The 19,026-nt window shown below is 39.0% G+C and overlaps 1 protein-coding gene across 14 annotated transcripts in view; it reads right to left on the bottom strand.

Moving 5' to 3' along the window:
* Nucleotides 1-19,026, bottom strand: part of PUM1 (pumilio RNA binding family member 1) — a 126,888-nt gene that overhangs the window by 58,490 nt on the left and 49,372 nt on the right. For 9 of the 14 annotated variants that reach the window (XM_014784075.2, XM_014784078.2, XM_014784079.2 and 6 more), the window contains exons 4-7: nt 15,179-15,287; nt 14,011-14,189; nt 4,321-4,487; nt 1,995-2,265 (exon numbers count right to left, since the gene is read on the bottom strand). In XM_014784075.2, coding sequence (XP_014639561.1) covers nt 1,995-2,265; nt 4,321-4,487; nt 14,011-14,189; nt 15,179-15,287 — 726 coding nt within the window. The remainder of the gene's footprint in view (nt 1-1,994; nt 2,266-4,320; nt 4,488-14,010; nt 14,190-15,178; nt 15,288-19,026) is intronic. The other 5 variants (XM_087446409.1, XM_087446410.1, XM_014784081.2 and 2 more) reach the window with 3 other exon arrangements.

Below are 19,026 nucleotides of genomic sequence, written 5' to 3'. Positions count from 1 at the left end.
CTCCAAAAAAATGGTAAAATTATTTTGAAACCAGAGATCAATAAATCAAAAGAGAATCCCCACTCTGACTATGAAGTGAAGAACAATTAAATGAAAGAGAACTAGATTTTCATTCATAAGAGGTTGGAGACAAACACTTCTTAAATAATAAGCAAAGAGTTAGAAAGGGTTAGATTGGGAATAGAAGACCCAAAAATGGCCAGAGTTCTAAGAGTTGCTTGGGAAGTTCAGACCAAAGAGACAGAGAACAGAGAAACTCAGATAAAGAAAGAACTCAGATAAAACTTCTTGATATAACTAGGTTAGAGGATCCTGATTAGGAACAGCCTGCACTCACAAACCTCAACTTAGATAGAGGATTACCGCATCCTAAGCTGGACAAGCTGAAGTCTACACAGTTACAGTGTATCCCTCTATGTATGTATGGCAAAACATTTTGCTGATGCAGCACAAAACATTTTGAAGTCTAATCTATCTTCAGCACCTGAAGTGATTTCTGGCTTCACTCAAAACTGCTGTTTTGAGGATTCATGTGAAAAGAGGCAAAACAGTGAAAGAAGACTGCTTCTTATAAAGAAGAGAAAAAGCACAGAAAGTCAATTCTTACGGAGAGGTGGGCATATCTGTCTTAAACTATGGGAAGAATACTGTAAACTTTTAGTTCACTCTCTCTGGAAAAAGAGTTTGTTAATTAAACCTAATATATCCATCTGATATTGAGCACCAAGCATACACATCACTTCATCCCTTGAAGGGATTTCTTTTTGTAAACTTCACACAGTTAGCTTTATTATCCAGTTGTCTATCAATCAAAATTCATTTAAAATCAGCCATTTATGACAACAACTAAAGGGACAGCATGGTACAAGTGATCTCCAAAGACCACAAGCCAATTTCTTCCCACAGATATAGAATTTCTAAACTTCAAAATGAGATTTTAACCTTTCAAACCTAGAAGTTTATATTTATCTTCCAGTCTAAAATTGAAGAGTATCAGAAATTCATGGCCCATCAAACTGCTTCCAGCCACAAGGAGAACTTATGGTATTTAACAAGATTGGGAAGTTACCTGCACCCTCTTGTAATTCAGACAGCTGATTTTCCTTTTAAAAAAAAATTAAACAGAAGGATCAATAAACCCTCAAGTTAGTCATACCATGCCTTCAAACCAGAAGGTACATTTACAATATTTTCCAGGGATTTATGAATAAAACAAAGAGCCAAGTAATTTCACTGTAGACTTTATGTTGAGTGATTTGTGTGTTTGTCCCCTACTCACAGTCTAACTCTTTTGAAGGGTACCAGGTATGTTTGATATCTGCAGTAACTCACTTAATTAAAAGACACGACTGGGCCAGCCCCGTGGCTGAGCGGTTAGGTGCGCGCGCTCCGCTGCTGGCAGCCCGGGTTCGGATCCCGGGCGCGCACCAACGCACCGCTTCTCTGGCCATGCTGAGGCCACATCCCACGTACAGCAACTAGAAGGATGTGCCTATGCCATACAACTATCTACTGGGGCTTTGGGGGAAAAAATAAATAAAATTATAACCAAAAAAAAAAAGACACAACTAATACGACAACCTGGCACTGGGCTCCTGACAGTGGTAACAGAGAGTTTACTATTTTAAAAACAAAACAAACCAATAGCATCACAATCACATTAATCTTCAGAGAGATTAATTTAGCATCCAAGAGGATTGTGTTACAAGAGGTAACACCATCTCACTCGCTCACCACGCCCTGGGGGGAGAGAGGAGCCAAAGGAAGTACACGTAGAGCACGGTGGTCTCTTGCTAATAACCTCAGCGTGGGAATCAGCTTCTTGAGGGGATGATACAGAGGCTTTGTAAACCCCCATCACTGTTGGGTTAACAAGGGCTGGCTATCAATAGCCTAAAATAATGCCACCCTCCTCCCATCCCCCATTCTCAGTTACTTAAATAATGTGCTGGCTGGAGGGAGAGCAGAGAGAGTGACAGAGACACACACAGTACCTGTTGTTGAGAATTGTAGTCAAAAAGTCCCACAGTTGCTGCTGCTGAGTCCACAGGTACCTGCGTGCCTGAATAATCAAACTGAAGAGGCTCCATGCCCACATGTTCCATGGGGTCCAAGGGGACACTCTGGGACTCCATGTTGGAGAAATCCTCCACAGGCTTGGCACCATTGGTGCTGGTCAGCTGGGCTAAGCCCTCAGAACCATTCTGGTTTGGACCCAGAAGATCCACTTCATTAGCAGAGTTCTGGCAATTACCAGGGGTACGGCTAAACAGAGAAAGTAAAGGGCATTAAACCTTATTTTGAGCGGGGAGGGACACTACAGCAACCCAAGTTTAAGGACAATGTCCTTGACATAGCATAGTACTTAAAACTTTTTCTACAAAACAACCAGAGACCCGTTATGGTGCTTACATGTTATATCCTATGAAACGACTCTTCTATTGCTTGCCTTCCCACCACAACCCACCCCTTAAATTTACAGTAACTGCTATTAATTTACAACTCCTTTAACCAATGGGGCCTAGATTTGAGGAACACTGGATGAACTGGAAAAGTCACTGCCTGTGGCATCTATAAAACAGAGATCCCAAAATGCAGGTAGTAAAATACGCCCCAAAAAGCAACATCTACTCTTTAAATGTAGAGCCAATGGAAAAAGTAGTTTCTAAGGGGAAATTCCACATCTGAGAATGATTCTATTTTTTTTTAAAATTCTTTACATAGGGTGAAAAAAAATTTTACGTATTATCTGGATACTACCAGCCAATGCTAAAACTGTCTCCCCTTTTCCCCTTCTAAGAAACCAAAAGAAGCGGACCATTACAAAATACTACAAAATAAATTCATTATCTAGGACATGCCTCTGCTAAGGAGACAACTCTAAAAATTAAAAGTAATACGAGGATATAACTTATCATCCAAACCAGGACACTCGTAAGAGAAGAAAAGGGCACTATTAATAAATATCCTGGGACACAGGTATAAATGAGTACTGCCCTGGGTAACCCAGGACCCATGGTTACCCTATGTAAAAGGATTGCAGGACTACACAGTGCAATAGTCCAAATCAGACTAATACAGTACAATATTATATTCTAGTCAGGGGAGTGTAGCCTGCGACTACATTCTATGCCTTTCATTCCTAAAAGAAATCCTATAACTGGTACAAATTAAAGCTACTGTCCTGTTCCCTGACACACACACACACACACACACACACACACACACACACACACGCCCTAACACCACCACCTGCCCGGAAGTGAAATACCACAAAACACTGCTACAGGCTGCCTGAGATTCAGGATGGAGAGGATACCCAAACTCATCTGAGTTTGGTGTAAATAAGTGTTTATTACTCTGTGCCTCATGTTTTTTCCAAAGATTGTAATTCTTTACACTCACAAGATACAAAAATTAGATTAGGAATGCTAAACAACTGAACATTGTTCTACAAACGAGAATGCAAAATCTATTTTAATTTTGGTATATATTAAAATTATATACATGTGTATGTTTAGACACACCCATATTAGCTTTAGACTAACACTAAAACCATTCAAGACTAAATTTTCTACCTGTACATCACTGACCAAGGATTTTCAGATTTCCAAAATTATATAACCATCACTAAAGGTTACCAACATAAATTCAGAATACTTGCCAAATGTGGAAGACAAATAAACAATATCATTTTAATACTGTGTGTATTAAATTATAGGGTAAAACCTGCAAATCAAGCATGACCAGAGATGGAATGAGAGGCATCCATAAAAGGGATATGATTAAGAACAAGTCGTTTAAGCTGCATCTCTGGTTCTTCAAAACGAGGAAAGTGATACCTGACTCACCTACCTCAAAGGGAGATTATGAGTCCCAAATGAAATAATTCCTAAGTTCTCGACTGTTTTTCCCTCTACTCTAACATGCCAGAGAGATATGACACACTTCCACTAGTAACCATGGTGTCTCCCAAGACAGTGATTGGGAGAAACTTGAGAAAAGTCCCAAGGCACTCGTCCCAGGTGATTCTGATATTGGAGAATCATTGAAATGATCTTTATGGAATCATTCTGCAAATTATATAGCCCTACTCAGATGCAAAATCTATTGTTATGGCAAAGCACCAGGCATTGTCAGCTCTTAGAAAATTCCACCTTACCCGTTAATTTACAATCTTTGTGGTATGGCCTACACTAGACCCAATTCTTAAAAAGGACACATAAAGAGGGGAAAAGAAAACTAAAATCAAAATAAAACTAAATCAAAACAAAAACCCATAGGCCCCATTCAAAAATCAGAAGTGTAAAACATACAAACCTAAAATCTTTGACGTCTGCGTCAATCCCATTCTGCACTGGTAAACCATTGGTCTTGTCCATCACATCACCCTCCTCCTTCAAATCTCCTAGCTTATCTCCATCAAAGGTACCCTTGTTCTTCTTTTCACCTTTGTCGTTTTCATCACTGTCTGCATCCCTCGGGCCCTGTTTAAAAAATAGCTTCAGCTTCACTAATCATCATCAACTAATAGTGGGCAACCACTGTGGACACCAGACTACACTGCATGCTAATTAGAACAGGATAGTGTTCGTGCCCTTTCAAGACGTTACAGTCTAATTAACAGACAACACAGAGGCAGGAACACTGCAGAAAGTCTTGCCAAATGGGGGAGACAGACATACATTTATGTTACAGAGTTTAGGACAGTCTTATCATGCCCAATGTCCCACCACCCCATTTTTTTCCTTTCTACCCAAGGCCCAGCCACAACTTTGTATCTCTTGCTCCCACTTCTCTACTCTCAAATCTAACTCTATATAATAGCATGACTCCTAATAAGCCCCAGGTATGGAAGCTAACAGTAAAGTTGGAAAGTGTTAGGCCTACAAAAAGAAATTTCCTACTTCACCAGTGCCTATGTAAACTCTTCCCTTACTTTCGAATATTGAGCTAAGTAAGTGTGGTCTGACATCATTCCAATTCAATTATTTAATTATTCCATTCTTTATCTTCGGAAATATATACCTTGACAATTTGCACAACCACCACCCCAGTTCCACCCTATGTCTCACAGCTTATGGCATCAATAGTTCACAATCATCCTTAACTTTAAATTTTTTAATCATTCAAAATGTGTTAAATCTAACTGAAATTCTTTCACCAAGAGTACTCTAAGTAAAATGTTCATCTGTTGCCTTCCACTATCTGCCTGTCCCATATCAGATTATTTTGAGACTACATGGGAACATGTTAAGTTGAATCACTGACGTAACAGAATTTCTCTAAGTGTTTCAAACTACAAAGACTGAAAGACTAGACCTAAAAGAACTGATGTGGTGCCAAGCATGTCGATGTCCTGTCTTCTAAGGAAATTAAGTCTGTCTCTTCTTACCAATATCCTAAGTTAAGACCTGGACACAAAAAGCAAATGTACCCTGATTCCCAAAAGGAAAAGAAGATTTGGTATAGTGACTTGACACAGCACAGAGAGCTTTGCAGAATCTGATCAAAGGGCAAGTAACCTTTGCTTTTGTAAAACTAAAGAGAGGCAACCTTGCTTGTCCCCACCACTGGTTTCTGGTTTAAGAAAGAATCAAACACATCTGGACCAAATTAAAGCTCCTGGTAAAAGGCAAGATCCAGTCAGAAGAAGATGAGAGCTGCTGTACAGCACTTCCAGTCACTACAACTAAATTTCATTGCGGGAAATCAGTAATGGACACTGGAGCAGCAGGCACTCAGTTGTGAATGGAGAGGCCGGCAAATGCACAATAGATGCTCTCAGAGTAGTTCTTAGAGATCTCTGGCCCAGAAAGGGTGACTTGTGGACCTTGACATTCTCAGACCCTTCAACTACCACTCCAGAGTCCATTTTACTTTCAAAATCATTCTCTGTTCAAATGTAACACAGAAAAAGAAAGATTTCATGGCTAATATGAACAAAGAAACACATATGAGAAGGAACTTAGAAAGGATATACAACTCAGTTTCATGTGGCATCAAGATGGTAAACTACAGTTCTGGCAGCCATGAGACATGACTTTCACAGTAGACTCTTCAAAGCACACGACTGTTATCGGTTCAAAACAAGGGAATGATAGCCAACTAAGCACCACACTGAGATCCCAAAGCAGAGATGGGAATAGGACAAGATTCTAAAGACAGAGCTTTCAAAATGTCCAGAGACAATAGCCTCTTCTCACTGCAAAAGTAAAACTGACAGAAGCTGTGTATTCATCTTCCTATCTCTGGCAGAAGTTCAAAAACTATGAAGAAAATTGAAATGACAAAAACATCCTGCAAAACTGAACTGCTCAAATAAGAAAGATCCTCCCACTGTCTTTATCATCAGATTAAGAGCCCAGGAGGTGGTGATATGGTCTAGATAACAAACAACTCTACCTGAATTAGATACCATTAATGTCAATAAAAGAGTATTAAAAAGGATCATCTCACTAACACACCTAAGCAATCTTCCACAAATCTACAAATCAAGTCACTGGCTCAGGAGGGGCAGTTAAGCCCCAATTTCTCACAAGGATTTCAAAAGGTCTGCAAGCAAAAATAGGAAGGAAATGGGATAAAGAAGTAATAGGAAATTTCACCAACAAGCAAGAAATCTGGTGACAGGGAAGACTCATTTGCCGAATCAACTCTCTGCATTCTCTCTCCTCAGCGACCTTTTACCAGGGCTTGCTGAGAAGATGCTCAGCCCATCTGTAAGCTGACTACTCTGGACTGAAAACTTGTGATACTTACATTCTCAATTATACTGCCAAGGGCTAGATTTTCAAAGGTATCCCTCAAATGGGCTGTTTTTCACCAATATTGTACAGAACATTCATATAAAATATAGCTACCACTTTTCTACTCTGAATAGGCTATTAATGCCTCAGCAGAATAGTAGGTTCCTTCTATTTGCAAGTAGGAGACCCAAAGAGGCTTCCATTTCTTGATCTAAATGGTTACATAGGTGTGTTCATTTTGTGGGAATTCATGAAGATGAACATTTACGACTTGAACACTTTTCTGTACATAGATCATATTTTAATAAAAAGTTTACTACGGGAAAAAAATTCAGCAAATAAACAACAGCCCTAAATAAAAATGGGTGCCATGAAATCTGATTTCTGAACGACACCAAGAGCACAAGTGAGAAATCATTCTGTCAAAAGTCTGTTATTAAAAGAGAACACAGGGCCGGCCCCATGGCTTAGCAGTTAAGTGCGCGCGCTCTGCTGCTGGCGGCCCGGGTTCGGATCCCGGGCGTGCACCGACGCACCACTTCTCCGGCCATGCTGAGGCCGCGTCCCACATACAGCAACTAGAAGGCTGTGCAACTATGACATACAACTATCTACTGGGGCTTTGGGGGGAAAAAATAAATTAATTAATTAATTTAAAAAAAAAAGAGAACACAGAGTTCAGGATCATAAAAATGGTCTCTTAGAAATGTGAAGACCCTAGAAAGAGAAGATAGGGGTATAAATGGGCTGGTACATTTTATGGGATTTTAAAACATTTTTAATATTTAAAGTAAGGTATTCGTAGCTATGTGGTCTTTAAGAAAGTACTAACTCAGATTGCACAGAACCTACATCCTTTCTCAACTGCTTACACTGGTCACAGGACTTTAGACAGGTCATTAAACCTGAGTCTCAGTTTTCTCATCTATAAAACAGGGATAATTTTGTTTAAAACAGAGCAGTTATGAACATCAATGAAATGATGCATATGCTAAAGTTTTGTAAAGTATAAATCATTTTATACAAATGTAATATGATATTAGTAAAAGCTATGCACTGGGATGGATAATGTTAACATTATCTATGACATCAAGATTTAAAATCTTAAATGTGCCAATTAAATGGTTTAACTTCTAATATAAGTGTATAGCCAATCTGGCCATCCCAGGGACACTGTCATTTTCACAATGCAGTGGCTCTACAGTTAGTGTCAAGCATTACAATCTTTTTAAAATTTACAAGTGTCTGGGCTTGCTCCCAGAGAGTCTAATTTAATTGGTCTGTAGAGGCTCCCACAAATGTTATAAAAAGCTCTTCCTCTGGTAACTTCAATAAGCACTCACAACTGAGAACCACTGTAATTAAATCCAACATAAGCATCGTAAAGGCAGGGTTTATGTTTTGCTTTTTTGTCACATATCACCTAGTACATAATAGTACTGAAAAAGTTTATTAGCTAAATGAAAGAAAAAACAAAGAAGGATTAATAGCATCTTTTTATTGTGGTCTTCCTTTAGAGGAATGTTAACTCAAACCTGTAGCACTCGAATACAGGCTTCAGGGAGTGCTCAAAAGGTAAGTGGCCAGGCCCAATCAAAATCTCAAGAGTGGGGACAAGAAAGGTTCTGAGAGATCCCAGATCTGCATAGAGGTGGAGGAACACGTTTCAACACTAGATACGAAAGAACTGAGAGAAGAGTGGACAGATCCCGGAGAACCACACATTGTGGAGCTCAGAGTCAATCCATTTAGGGCTCAGCTTCCTCAAAAGCCTCACATAACAGGAGGAATATTTCAGGAAATATCTATTTATTCTGAATGAAGTCAGAGAAATGAGAAGTTAACTTCTCCTCTTATTCCAGCGATCTTAGCACAAAGCTCCACACGGCAGAAGTCACATTCCATGAGATCAGTAATTTCCCTCCCTTCTTCTAAAAAGGAATACTTTGCATATCTGCCTGACACACTGAGTCCAGAAACCATAACAGTGTTAACTAAAATAGTGGTTTCCCCTGTGTACACTTGTCCGTTCTTCACCAAAAAAATGCCAAAAAACCGAAATGTCAATTTCCTTTAAAGTTCAGCTGCTTACAGTCCTACTGGTAATAAAGAATTTCAGATATTAAAAAAATATGAATAAAAGTTTGAAGTTAATAGCCACACAAATTACTTTTAAATTAACATATTAAATATGATCCTATTGTGCGGAACTCAGCTAATGAGTAAGCCAGTAGAGCACAGCAGAAAGCAACACAGCTAAGAACTGAAATTAGAACAAAGTTTGAATCCAGGCCCCACCACTTCCCTTCTAAGCCTCATTTTTCTCATCTATAAATTCATAGGGACAACAGTTATCTAGCTCAAAGCGTTGTTTCAAGGATTAAAGAAGGCAATTCATGAAAGTGAAATTCTTTTAAAAGCAACAAAAAAAAAAACTTCTGAGAAGCACTTTATCCAATTTTCACATTTTTTCCCACGGTCTTTTTCAGACACACTCATCTCCCCACACACAGCCCTAAAGCTACAAAATTGCTAGACATCTTATGTTTCTTCCTCTGGAAAGAAACTGTTATGGCTCTAATCATTAGACTTTTGTGCCACTGATTTTTTCTGAGATGTATGTATAGAATCAATCCACCACCACTACATTTCATCGAATCTGAGACACCATCAATTTATAAGACACACCATCATTCTATGTGTTACTAAAAAGGAAACACTGGCAATTAAATTATAATATAGTATCATTTGAAAGATGCATCCCAATTTCAAAATGAACCAAGTGGGGAGGTATGCACTTCAGGAACACTGGAACACGGAACATATCAGGCCACTGTGCATAGGATCACCCAATTCCTGGTGTGCAAAAACGTTAAGAAGAGTGTTCCCCTCTGCTGTGGTAACCAACAGATCCAGGAGGAAAAAGAAAACACATCTTAAATGTATAGAATGGTATTTGTTATCACAGAGATGAAAACCCAAAAAAAGCTTTTCTAAAAGTTGGGTTTTTTTTTTAACTTTTAATCTAGTCAGTGTCTAAAAGCTTGACACTGCAAAGTAGAGCAAGTAGATTTCCTGCTCAAGGGAAGCTCAAACCCGAAGGAGCCCCATCCTGTAGACAGACGTTTCTGAATTTGATCCATAGCCTCCTGGTAATTTAATCTTCCAAGAAAATTATGTCTTATAGCAGTATTTATCAAACTTTAATGTGCATACAAATCACCTGCGGGTCTTGTCAAAATGCAGATTTTGATTCAGTACGTCTGAGGTAGGGTCTGAGATTCTGCATTTTTAATAAGCTCCCAGGTGATGATAATGCTATTGGCCCATGGACTCTGTGGAGCAAAATTTTATAAAGTTTACAAAGCATTTTCATATATATTACATAGCCATATGAATCAGACTTTGTGCATTTTTAATTATCCTCACGTTGCAGATGACGAAATTAAGATCCAGCTGAGACTCAAACCCCTGACTCCAATCTGCATTACACTGCACAAAGTTTTTAAACAAAATCAATTAAAGTAGCACTGGTTACCTAACATAAATGCAGTGACAACTAGAAAGTCATCAAGTTCTGTGACCCAAATGAATTGCTATGAGTATGCAGGCATCTTTCAGGTCAGAAAGCAGCCAGTCTCCACAGACAAGTAGAAAGGTCTTCCCAAAGTATTTTTCCTAAAAATCTTTCTTTTACAAGGTTAGGGTGATCGTCACCCTAATCGAATTTTATGATGGTCTTCTCATTTCCTTAGGCATCCTAAACTGGAAAGGGGGAGAGTTTATGATCCACTTTTCTGACTGGCTAGGCTTCAATTTATTTGAAGATCAGCTGGTATTCCAAAAGACCAACAGCAGGGTCCATAGACGGGCGATTACACTCAGTGACCTCAAAATACAGTAGTTACTTTTTGGAGAGGAGATGGGGGGATAACTTACTCCAGAAATAAATAAAATAAAGGACATAAAAAGAAAATAAATAAAATTAAACTAAACTAAAAGACTTAACTCTGACTTAACTGGTATTCTGAGCTTTCCTATGATTCTGAAAACCTGAAAACTGCTAACCTGAAGTTTCTGATTCATATGTGGAATACTACCAAAAATTTAAGTGGGTACTAAGAACAAAATACTGCTGTTGGATTCTTATTGTCAGCTCGAAAGTACTCTTATCACAGAAGCCAAAACTACTAATTGAGTCCATTTGTACAATCAAAATGAACTTAAGAAAGCTCAGGAAAGCCACCATAGAATGAGTATATTACTTTAGTTCTAAATTTAGCCTTTAACGGAAAAGTTCATCAGAGCCTGGATTATCTGTTGTGAGTATCTAAGAATGGCCCCGTAGTACTTGCCTTGAGGTCTACATTCATTACGTCTTCAACTCTCAGGAGCTTAAAATGGGGCTTCTCCATGGCTTACTGGAGGCGATGTTGGTACAGCCACCCAAAAAGTAAAAACATCTGAGCGCTCTGAGTCATAAACCACCAATTACCACTCTTTAGAACAATTATCTACAAGAAGCAGATATTCTATCTTCCTTGGCCTCTCAACAGCACTTTGAATGACAGACTAGGTTTTTTTTTTTTTTTAAGTGTGTGTGTGTGGGCAAGGGAGGCTCACCTTTTCCAAGATACATGCACACCATGACAACCAAAAAGTGATTTACGTTTCCATGACCAGATCTTTGGTCAAATGTCATCCTAAGCAACAGGCAGAGCAAAGCCAGGTTAGGTGTAAGATCAGCAAGATACAACCACAAAGCTGATAAAAACACCCTCAGACCTCCATCCATCAAAAGATTGGATATGTCAATGTGGTAGCTTGATGTCACTGATCAGCCCTCCTGGATCACCCTTTAGATGCAACTTGAGTCAAAATATGGATAATATTTCATTACCCACCACCTCATTATGAGAAGAAATTGGAACACAGATTTGGAGAATTTTCATTCATCTTTATGCAATCCTCAGAAGCTCAGTAAATTATCTGATTGTTAGCAAGCTCAATTTTCTGTTCTCTATCCTGAGGTCTTAACCTTCTCTGGAGACAATACACTAAAAGAGCTAAAAATCACCAATCTCACAAGACAACTAAGGATGGAAGCCACCTTTACAAGAGCAAATACAAGACTCTGAATACAAAAGATACAGCTTTATCATAAGATTAACTAATGAAATAATTATTTAAAAAAAGAAAAACAGGCAAAGATAGTAATAATTTAGTCCCAGTGTTTTATCTTTCTCCTAATTCCAATTATTTTTCTGCCTCCTACAAATTTCACTGTAACCCAGGCACACACCTCCTGGCTAACGCCCAAGAACTAGAAACTGGTCACACACATGACAGAGAATTCACGGCAAGACTCATACAGGTTCCAGTTCACCACACTAACAACTTACCTATGCACGATACTAACTTTTCTCCTGCAGTAAATAACGAAAAGTTATTGGCAGAAATTAGAAGGCAGCACTTCCTCTGAGGAATCTGTGCTCATGAGATGAGGCAAATGTGAGAAGAGAAAAAGAGCGCTGAGCATGAAGTGAAAGAGGAGGAGGAACCCCATCCTTCCCGGGGGACAGGAGGCAAATAATCATCTGCCTGATCTCATTCCTCACACCCAAAGGGTAGATCTTGATCTTCCCAAGCAGCCAATTTGAACTTGGGAAGGTTCAAATAAAAGAAGCCTTTTCCTATCTGATCCACAAGCCACTAAACCTGACCCAGGGTCAAAAGATCCAGAAGCCATTAGGTCAGTTTTGGAATGGCTAGTACTCAAGACTTCAGACAAAAGGCCCAGTTTAGTCCCTTGATCTTCCTGACAGTGACTATAAAAATAGAAGATTCTCTTCTGGCTAAATTCCTCACACCAAACTTCTAGATGTGGAGCTGGGAGAAATCCAACTCAGCCTCTTAAATTAAGTAAGTTCATTTCACTTCATTTTTTCTGGTTTTTCTGTGGAATTAAAAGCTCCAGCCACACGTCAAGTGTCAATGTCAGTTGACGCATCACCTTTGACATGCCTAGAATAAAGCTAACTCCATGTGGATTCTGGTTACCTTAGAAACCACCTGTTCTCTTCATGCAACCAAGGTGACAATCATTCATTTAATGTCCACTAACATATTAAAGAATTATACTTGACACTTGAGGAAGCTGCACCAAAAATGAACTACTGTTACTCTAAAGGAGTTTCAGGTGGAATGGGGAAAATAGGCCAAGTCTCTGATACCTAGCAACAGATGTATGACAATGAAAATATTGATAACAAATGCTATAAGATAAAGAAAGTAAGACAGTTATGGAAGCAAAATTATTAATATGATTTAGGGGAAAGAATGTCTTTTAAATGATTGCCAATAGGTAGTATTAGCCCACAAAGACTTCAGCAAGAAAATGCTTTGAAAAAGTACAAAACAAGTTGAGTTGGGAGAAAAGGAGGGAAGACAGATTCAGGGTGCCTCTCATGGCCTTCCTAGCTGTGTCTTGGAATATAAACCAGTCACAGAATACAAAAATGAGGAAGAGCAAATGGAAATGCATCTTAAGACTCCTAGATCTAGAAAGTCAATATAAGAAAGAACTAGTTTTGAGAAAGGCTATCAAAGATGCTTGAGGAAGAATGATTAAGACTTAAAAGGGAAGAAGCTGTAGAGACAGAAGCTGCTTTGGCTACAATTTAGCATCAGAGTGGTCAATGGTAATGAATCTGGAAAAGAAATGCAGATATAGAATTAACACAACTTCTAATTTCCTGACAGGCTGGGTGTAAGAAGTAAAGCTATTCAAAGAGGGCCAAAGGTCATTCCATAATTAAAGCATAGTTAGCAAAACAAGAATGGTCCTACATATCTGATCCATTTTAAGGATTCTTGGGTACTGACAAATCGCTGTTCTCAGATCTATTCCCTAGTGACACCCCAGCTTCAGCTTTCTTTTTTTAATTCCTTCTCTTTATACATTTTTTTTTGTTTTAAACTAAAAATGGTGTTTTCTGGTAGACCAGTGAACTGAGATCTAGACTTCAGTTCTTACCTCACATTACTATCAATGAGTCCAAAAAAAAAAATCATTTCTCTATTTTTAAAAAGTTTAGTCTACATCTCCAACTGTATTTGCTGAAATCTAATTGCAATAAAAGTGTTTTAAAATACTCTGTAATTAGTGCTGTGAATATCTAAAGAAACTAAACAGGCATGTATTGCTTTAGGGGGAAAAAAAAGAGAGAGATATAGGAACAAGTTCCTCAAGCCAACTTACAAATCCTCCTTTTCTTAGACAGGAATCGCCCGGGGATGAGCTCAACACATACTCCACCATGCTAACGCCTAGTCCCCCACTCTCCGACCGTGGGGACAGTACAGAATTGACCTCACTGTTCACATGGAAACTCTGACCAGGTCTTCTCTGCACCATGATTGGCTGGGAAACTGAATGATCTACAAAAAAGATACACAAGCATGATACAGTGCAGCCAGAGGCTCAAACAAATTACGAGTGATGTCTCATGGATAAACCAATGACTGGGAATCAGGAAACCTGCCATGGTCAGTTGAGCCAAAACGTCCTATTGTGTTTTCCCCTAAGTATAATATTCTACATAAGCTAAGGAAACAGAACACACCCCTCATATATCCAGGATAGCAAAACAATACAGCAGTTCACATATCTGGTTTATCTAGCTAAGAGGATAAATTAATGTTTACCCCTTTCAAGTAGCAGAATTTCTTTTTAATATATTTTATTGGTAATATTACTAAAAGAAAATGTGATTTTACTGCCCTTTTTAAAAACAACAACAACATAATTTGATCTTTTCTGATGACTCACTGTCATCTGAGGTCCCATTCTGTACCGTGCTGTATACCGTGCTGTTAACACAGCACATCAGCTTTTGGGTTTTCTGTCTCCTTCCTCCCTATCATCTGTCATTTCTTTCTGCTGTCAGTATGTCTGTCTCTACAAGTTCTCCCCATCCCTCTTCAGGGGTAGTCTGTCAGAAGAGCATCGGTGCCCAGTGACTTGATTTGACCCAACCACATTTATAGATAGATTATCCCATACACGGTACACAGGGGCAAGGGGAGAAAAAAGAAACATGAACTTCAAATGGCAGGCATGGATTTTCTAATTCCAAGTATGCTGACAGCAATACAGAACAAGAAGTTATAGCTGGAAGTATGGTCATTTCAAATAAGACCATTGCCCTGGGGCTAGCACTTGAATAAAATACTGAAGATTTGATTTTGTGTTAATTATGTTTTAATAAATTACATCATATAAGCTCCTTCATGGCAATTATACTACAGGACAGGACATTGCTTGACATGCGTATGTCACTGATATAAAATTCATGACTTGCCAACTGCTGAGGAAAGGAGCTCTAAGACAGGCATAAATCACAGTACAGATGCTAGATCTAGATTACCTGATGTTCCCCAGGCACTGTCTCGCCATTGATCACCCAGGAATATTCCTTTTGGTCCATCTTTGCTGGATTCATCTGTTTCCCAAAACTTTTTACCTGGCAAGAGCTGCTGCAAATTAAAAATAATAGATGCTTTTAAAGAATTCATAAAGGATGAAAGTACAGCAGTCAACACTTTCTTTTAGACAAGGGTACTGAAGATCTCATGTGCCCTGCAGGTCTTTAATCACGGTGTTCTGATTATATAGATTGTGATCAGAGCACTATTGTATATCTGGTAAAAGTCACGGAGAGGCCTAAGGCAAGGGGGGTCCACAGATCAACCCATCACAATAGAGGCTCAGCTTAAATATCTACAATTATTCACTTAACCTATGCCAAGATTTTTAAAGGGTGGGTAAGGGGACTAATATTAGATCTATTAGCTAACTGTTTGCTAAGAAGACTCTTACTGAAAAAGAAAGTACCTACGACTACTAAAATACTTCTTCTGCCTAAATGTGTACTGACCATACAAAGTTACTCAAGCTGGGGCATGAACTCAGCATGAATGCTAGCGGCAAATTCACCTCCTTCATACACAGAGATTCGTTAACCAAACCCTTTCATCACCAGAAAGAAAAAACAAAAACAAAAAAAACTTCCCAACCACAACATTAACCTATTCCAAGATCTTGGAAAGATAGAACAGCTATTCCTCCATTACTGGAAGGGAAATAAAATCTCCTAACCTCAAGTAATTTTAACAATAGTTAGTAATGCCATTAAAGTGACTTCACAAAACACTCCATGCTTCATAGAAATGAAGGTATCACTGGCCTTAAACCAATATGAGAACTTTAGAACTAGTTTCAACCAAAGCAATGCCTAGTACTCTTTAAACAAAACACAATACAGTTGCACAAGATCAAAGCATCCGTGACCAGAGTTACAAAGTAAAATTCCACTAGAATCCCATTCTTCTTCATTCCGGTCATCAGCTTTACTCACTAAAATGTTCCTCTTATTTCCTCTTATTATGTTTTCATTTCAGCTGTTACTAGTCAGACAAGAAACTCAGAAGTTGGAAACAGTACTTAATCACTGTTTTTGAGCATACAAGAGCGCACCTGGAGAGCTGAATGTCTCAGGGGAACAGAATAAAAAACCAGAAAGCACTAAACTTTTGTTATCCTCCTTGAAAATAAAGGTTTATCTTTCTAATTTATAACCCATAACCCAATGACAGTGGAGGAATAACTCAACTTTGACCTTACTAAAATCAGTCTCAGCTTTCCACATCTAAACTCTGGGTTTCTCAGCATAATTTTAATCTAGCTCTATAAATCTATCTGGTAGACATGGGTTACTCCCTGGACCAAAGCAGTTTCCCATACACTTTTTCTCTTTAGGCCCTAATTTGTTATTTTCTAATCCAACAAGATCATGAAGAAAGATCCACTTCGGTCTGACATGTAATTGCACAGATGCCTAGGTTTACTTGAAGATAAGCAGTTACAAGCAGTCAATTCCTAGTGTGCCTCTTGGGTTCACTCTCTGAGGGAAAGAAAGACATAGCTGGTCTGTTAACCTGAGGGGATGAGGGATTGGATGGGAAGGAGAGCCAGACCATGGCTAAGCAGTAGAGTCAGGAAGCCCTGGACTAGACAACTCTGATGTGTCCTAGGACAAACCGCTGATCTGCCCTAGGCCTCATTCTCTTTGTACTGATGAAAGAAATAGTTTTCAGATTGCTGTGATGATTCAAGACATTGTTGATGAGTATGTAGCACAATGCCTGCCACATATTAGGTTCTCAATAAAAGCATTCAGTGGCATCAGACCAAGGCAAAATAGCTGTAAACCACAGAAAAGACACTGAAAATTAAAGTGAACTACTCAAGCACAATTCAAGAATTCTTGTTTTTAAACTTCTCTTTCTCCTTTTAGTCTCAAAAACACCCTCTCACAAGATTACAAATACAATTTTTTCCCTATTGGTTGTACTCTTTCCAACTAACATTCCGATTTTTCTGTATTTTGTAGGGAGTGTGAGCAAAGAGGAGTCCGCATCAGCTTCTCCTTTGTCTGCGAGAAGAAAGACTGTCAGCACAAGTGACACCTCATTTGTTGGTTCATTTTATTCTCCACATAATAGTTGAAAGAGAGCAAAGGTGATCAAAAAATATTCACTATGGTGCTTATCCCTCTCCACACAAATTTGGAAATCTTTATTCAAAACTCAGGGAAAAGCTTCTGTAAGTACCAGCCTCCATATGCAAATACAGTCTGTCAATAATTTGTCAAATTGCTTACTAAAAGCAGCAGCCCTTGAACTCAAGGCTTCAAAAATGACTTCTGGGATCTTGTCACCTTTCATCGTAGCTTGCCAGATTGTCATAACATGCAAAGCCAGCAAAAGCAGGCAAACATATAAGAAGCAAGGCTGTTTCCAGGCTAAATTCTCTCAAAAGGAAACAACAAGACAACAAACATGTAGAAAGGAGTTAAAAAGTGGAGATTCCACTTCAAAGTAGTAATAGATGCAACAAGTCTTGACTACACGCCAAAAAACTCAAGACTCTAGTCAGATACGAAGAGGCAACCGTATCTCCCACTATTAACAATAGGTATAAAAATAAATTCTAAATAGATGCCAGGAGCAGCCCAAAAAGTACTAGAACTCCATATGCTTTGGCAAAGTAGCAGCAAGAAGGTCAATTAACTATTATCAATGAAAACAGTAGGGACTGAAAAAGCAGGTTTATAAGAGGTAAAGAAAAAGAATGTGGGAGAAGAGGGTGGCAGCATGCCCATTCTGGGAGGAAAAAAAGGTGGAACTTACGGGTTGCAAGCGTGCTCTGCAAATGGGAAGGAAAATAAAATACTGAACCAAGGTACTTGGGCGAAGAGAAGCAAACTTGGCAGAGCTCTTCAGAGTCTCTGGATCTTACACAGAACCTAGCATTTCTCTCTTTCCTCTAAAACATACCCATCTCCATCCACTCCTCGGCTGTGAGGTCAGCAGCATCTGAAATGACTCCTAATGACCTCTGCCTCCTGGTACTCATGCCCTTATGTAATCCCCTTCCCTTGACTGTGGGCAGGACCTAGTAACTTCCTCCTAAAGAATAACACAAGGCAAAAGTGATGGGGTGTCACTTTCAAGATTATGTTACAAAAAACTGACTTCAGTCTTGCTTCTACTCCTCCCTTGCCCTCTTGCTCTCATCTCTCTTCCCCTCTTGCTTGCTCATTCTGATGAAGCTGGCTGCTATGTTGCAAGCTGCTATGCTGCAAGCTGCCCTACAGAAAGGCCCACATGGCAAGGAACCAAGAGAGGTCACTGGACATCAATTCATTAGGAATTGAGGCTCTCAATCCAATAACCTGTGAGGACCTTAATCTTGACATCAACCATGTGACTAAGCTTGGAAGCAGACCATTCCCCAACTGAACTTTGAGATGACTGCAGCCCTAACTGAATTCCTGATTGCAGTATGCGAGGGACCCTGAAATAGAGGATCTTGCAAAGCCATGACTGGGTTCCTGACCTACAGAAACTGTGAGGCTTAAACAACTATGTCGTTTTAAGCCACTAAATTTGGGGGTCATCTGTTATACAGCAACAGGTAACTGATACAGTTGTGAACAGATGAAGGAGTTTTCTTATATTCAAAACACTTCTTTAAGAGTTCGTTTCCAAGAAGCACTTCTTGTTCCACTTCTAATATCTAAAATCCAAGTGCTTTTGAATTTGGAAAAAATTTTGTCCATTCCATGTTCTCCCCTACTTTGTTTTATAGCCCTTCTGTATTAAAAAATTCTGCAAAATTAAATTGACTTAAGACACATTAAGCTTGCTGAGA

The sequence above is a fragment of the Ceratotherium simum genome, chromosome 22 (assembly GCF_057802395.1).
Source record: "Ceratotherium simum simum isolate JZ-2026a chromosome 22, ASM5780239v1, whole genome shotgun sequence".
In the NCBI taxonomy this organism is placed as follows: Eukaryota; Metazoa; Chordata; class Mammalia; order Perissodactyla; family Rhinocerotidae; genus Ceratotherium; species Ceratotherium simum.
This window is presented reverse-complemented; position numbering and strand designations above follow the sequence as displayed.